Consider the following 3592-nt stretch of genomic DNA (forward strand, 5'->3'; position numbering starts at 1 on the left):
GTCCCCCGCGCCGCGCCCGGACCCCCAACCAACCCCGACAGTCCGAGTTCTTGCACCCGGCAGTCCAGAGCGGCGACCGCATCGCCGTCGGACTGCTGGGCGCCGCGCTCGCGATCGCGGCGCTCGCGGCCGTCGGCCTCAGCCCCCAGGGCGCCCTCGCCCTCGACCTGCGGGCCGCAGCCAAGGAACTCTGGGAGGGGTGGCTACCCTCGTATCTGTCGAACGAGCGCCTCCAGATCGCGCACGGCGCGATCTCCAAGGCTCTCGGCGCCGTCGACGCCCCTGTCCTCGCCGCGGGCGCTGCGCTGCTCGGCGGCGCCGCCGGCGGGCTGATGCTCGGGCCGGCGTGGAGGTACGGGCGGCTGCTGACCGACGCGGTCGCGCCGCGGCCGTGGATGCTGCAGTATGCGCGGCTGACGTGGCGGCAGGTGCTGACTGTGCAGCTGGGGCTGGCGCTCAACCTGGCGGTCTGCGGCCTATGGGTGGGTGAGAGGGGAAGGGGGGCGGCGGAGCGGCGCCGGTGCGCTCCCGCCGCTTGCTTGGCATCGGCTTTTCCGTGCTGGGGGGAGGGGGGAGGTAGTTAAGCCTCTTGCTCGCATGAGGCGCGGCGCTGGGGCGCTGGCTGCGCCCAGGTGTCGGCGGGTGGCGCGAGTGATGCCCAGCGGTTGTTTGTTGGGGGATTCGCCTCCAACCTAGCAAGCAAACACGCTCTGAGCCATGAAAAGAAGTCAACTCGACGCGCCGCCCCGCCGCCCCGCCGCCCGGTCAACCCCCCAGATTGGCCCCATGGCGGATGCCCTGCTGCTGCCCCCCGCCGCCCTCGACCGCGTGCGCCTCGCGGTGCTGGGCGCCGCGGCGCTGGCCAACCTGCTGTCTGTGCGGCCGTTGGTGCAGGTGAGCGCGACGGCGGGGCGCTCGTCGCTGCAGCTCGGTGCTTGTTGCTGCGGCCGGTGGGCGCCGATTCGGAACGGCCACACTGCCGCTTGTCAGACTGCTGAACCCCACTGCTGTAATCATGCTGGCAGCTCTACATGAGCGCGTGCACGTGGTTGCGTGGTCTCATGGCCCAGGCGCATGCCTGCCGTTGTGGCACCCGCGCCCAGCAACACTCCTTGTTGCCGCCCCTCTATCCCCTCTATCTTGCCTTGATCATCTGGCCCCCCAGTCCTACCTCAACCTCGGCTTCGTCAACTGGTTTGTCATCCGCCACGCCGCCGGCGCCGACGAGGCGTCCAAGGCGCGCGAGATCAACCGGCAGTCCAAGATCACCCTCGTCTTCGCGGGCAAGGTCGCGCTGCAGATGATCTTCCTGCCGGCGCTGCAGGCCGCCGCGCTGGGGCTGCTGCTGCTGCACACGCTGCCGAGCGCGGCGGCGCGGCGGGCCGCTGACGAGGCGGCGGCGCGAGCCGCTGAATTGGCGGCTGTGGGCGGCGGCGGTGGCGGCAGCGGCGCGGCGGAGGCGGCGCCGGACTTGGCGGATATCATCAAGGGCATGCTGCCCGAGCTCAGCGGCCCGCCGAAGACGCCCGCGGCGGCCGCCGCCGCGGCCGCCGCGGCGGCGTGGGCGGCGCGCCCGAGCGCGCTGTTTGCGGCCGCGGCGGGGTTTCTCGCTTGGTGGCCGACGTGCGTGTGGTGCGCGCTGAGCGCCTTCTCGCTGCTGCTGGTGCGCAGCGGCGTCGTGGCCGGGCACGTCGCGGTGTGAGCGTGTGGACAGGGGTCGGGGCTCAGGGGCCGCTTGCAGGTGCGGGCGGGGCGGCACGCCGACCAGCGGCTTCGCTCACGGTTTATGATGTTTGGACGCGCGCGTCGGATGCGGCCGGCGTCCCGTTGTGCGACTGTTGGGGTTTTGCTTTACCGGTGCGGTTGGCGTGCTTGCGGGCCGCCTGTTGGCAGCAATGTCGTGTTCGAACTGTCACCTCTCTCTTCTGCCTCAAGAACCACCTCGGGTCGCCTCTGCTGTAACCTGTCCCCCCACTTTGACCCCCGCCTGGGCCACATCAGCACCGTGCCACCACCAGCCATGGGACTCAACTCAGCATTTACACCCGACAACGCGACACGGGGTTTCGAAACGGCAAGGGCATGTGCAGTGCGGCGGCGGCGGCTTTTTTTCGGGGTTGGTGGGTGTAAAAGGGGACGACCACAAGAACAGGGGCCACGCGGGTCAAAAACGTGCGGGGCCGGTGCAAGAGGCGCAGCCGGATCGCACGCCAGGGTGTGCTCGGGAAAAAAAGAGCTGGGCAAGGCAGTGCGCCCAAGCCGCCGCACGAGGCGCGGCGCGCGTCCTGCATTTTGAGTGCGGCCGCCATGAAGCCGGGCTGCGCGCCTGGCGGCCGGGACGGGCAGACGCACGCGGTTGAGGGTGCGTGCGGCCGTTGAGCGCAGCGGCGCGCAGCGCTCCGCGCGCGAGTGCGAGGGTGGTGCCGGCGCTTGCCGGCTGCTGCAAGACAGCGCAGGCACCGGGGAAGGGCGCGCTCGCCAGACCAGCGGCGCGCCAAAAGTTTGCGGTGTGGGGGCCGATCTGACCTGGGGGGGACACACAGTTGGGTCTACGATTTCGTGGTCAAACGCTGCTGGCAGTTTGAGGGGCACACGGGGTAAAGCGCCACATACAGGGATACAGCAGGGTTGGGATACACGAGGGGAGGCGCCTCGGGCGGAGGCGGCGGGTCAAACAAGTGTCAAGGGTGCTGGCTGCGCCGCGCGCGGCGGCGCGCTGCGCTGAGCGCGCCGCGCTGCATGGCGGGCCCGCCCTTGGGGCGTCCGCGTGCCGCGCTGAGGCGGGCCGACGAGGGCTGCATGGTCACGTGGCCTGGTCAGGTGAGGAGGGCCTGCACTGTCTTTTTCAGGGGGCGCGGCGCGCATAGCGTGCGGGGGCGTGGCGCGCTCTTGCAAGAGCAGTCCTGCTTTTTTTGTTTTGGCGGCCGGGGGCGCGCGCGCGGGGGCGTGGTGGCTCGCGATTTGGGTGGGGGGCCCTGGGGAGGCGGTGCTGGGTTCTCAGTGCCGGAAGACGGGCAGGCGGGTCGCAAAATGGAAGCAGGGACATGTAGAGAGGCGACGACAAAGACACGGAGCGGCACGAGGGGGCGCGCGCGCGAAAAGTGAGGCGGGGCGCCGCGGCGCTGGGTGCGAGGAAGGTAAGGGAAAGGAAAAGAGACCGCGCCGCGCGGGCCGCCCGTGGGGGCGCGAGCGGCCGAAATGTGCGCGTGAGGGGGAACAAAGACATGGGTAAGTAAGATCTGCGCATGGGGCAGGGGCAGGGGCCGGCGGCGGCGGGCAGGCGCCGCCCCGACGGCGGCCCGGGAGCGGCCTCACACGGCGACGCGCCTCGGGTGGTGCGGGATCGGCACGACCACCCGCGGCGCGCGCGGGGGCGCGGGCAGGATGCCCAGGCGGCGCTTGAGGCGGCCGAGGGAGGGGGCGTTCTCGGGCCCGAGGAGCTCCTCCAGGGCCGCGATGGTCCCCCGGTTGAGGTCGGGCGGAAGGCAGAAGGGCACCTGCCGGACCGGCGCCGCGACGCGCCCCTCGCCGGCGGGGTGCCCGTCGGCGCCGACGGCGCCGGAGCGGCCGGGGCCGGGGCGGGCGGCGGGGG

At 72.0% G+C, this 3592-nt stretch overlaps 2 protein-coding genes across 2 annotated transcripts in view; one reads left to right on the forward strand and one right to left on the reverse strand.

The window, feature by feature from the left end:
• MNEG_12662 (hypothetical protein) overlaps window positions 1-1702 on the forward strand; it is a gene marked incomplete at both ends in the record, with an annotated part of 3573 nt that extends 1871 nt beyond the window's left edge. The window contains 3 exons of the mRNA XM_014038866.1: window positions 42-482; window positions 778-894; window positions 1166-1702. Coding sequence (XP_013894320.1) covers window positions 42-482; window positions 778-894; window positions 1166-1702 — 1095 coding nt within the window. The remainder of the gene's footprint in view (window positions 1-41; window positions 483-777; window positions 895-1165) is intronic.
• A 1609-nt stretch (window positions 1703-3311) lies between these two features.
• Window positions 3312-3497, reverse strand: MNEG_12663 (hypothetical protein; the record flags this gene model as incomplete). Its single annotated transcript, XM_014038867.1, has 1 exon — window positions 3312-3497. A coding segment is annotated over one exon (186 nt), but the record flags the coding sequence as incomplete, so codon positions are not given.
• Window positions 3498-3592: the final 95 nt, after the last annotated feature.

Source organism: Monoraphidium neglectum, assembly GCF_000611645.1.
Source record: "Monoraphidium neglectum strain SAG 48.87 unplaced genomic scaffold scaffold03362, whole genome shotgun sequence".
Taxonomy (NCBI): domain Eukaryota; kingdom Viridiplantae; phylum Chlorophyta; class Chlorophyceae; order Sphaeropleales; family Selenastraceae; genus Monoraphidium; species Monoraphidium neglectum.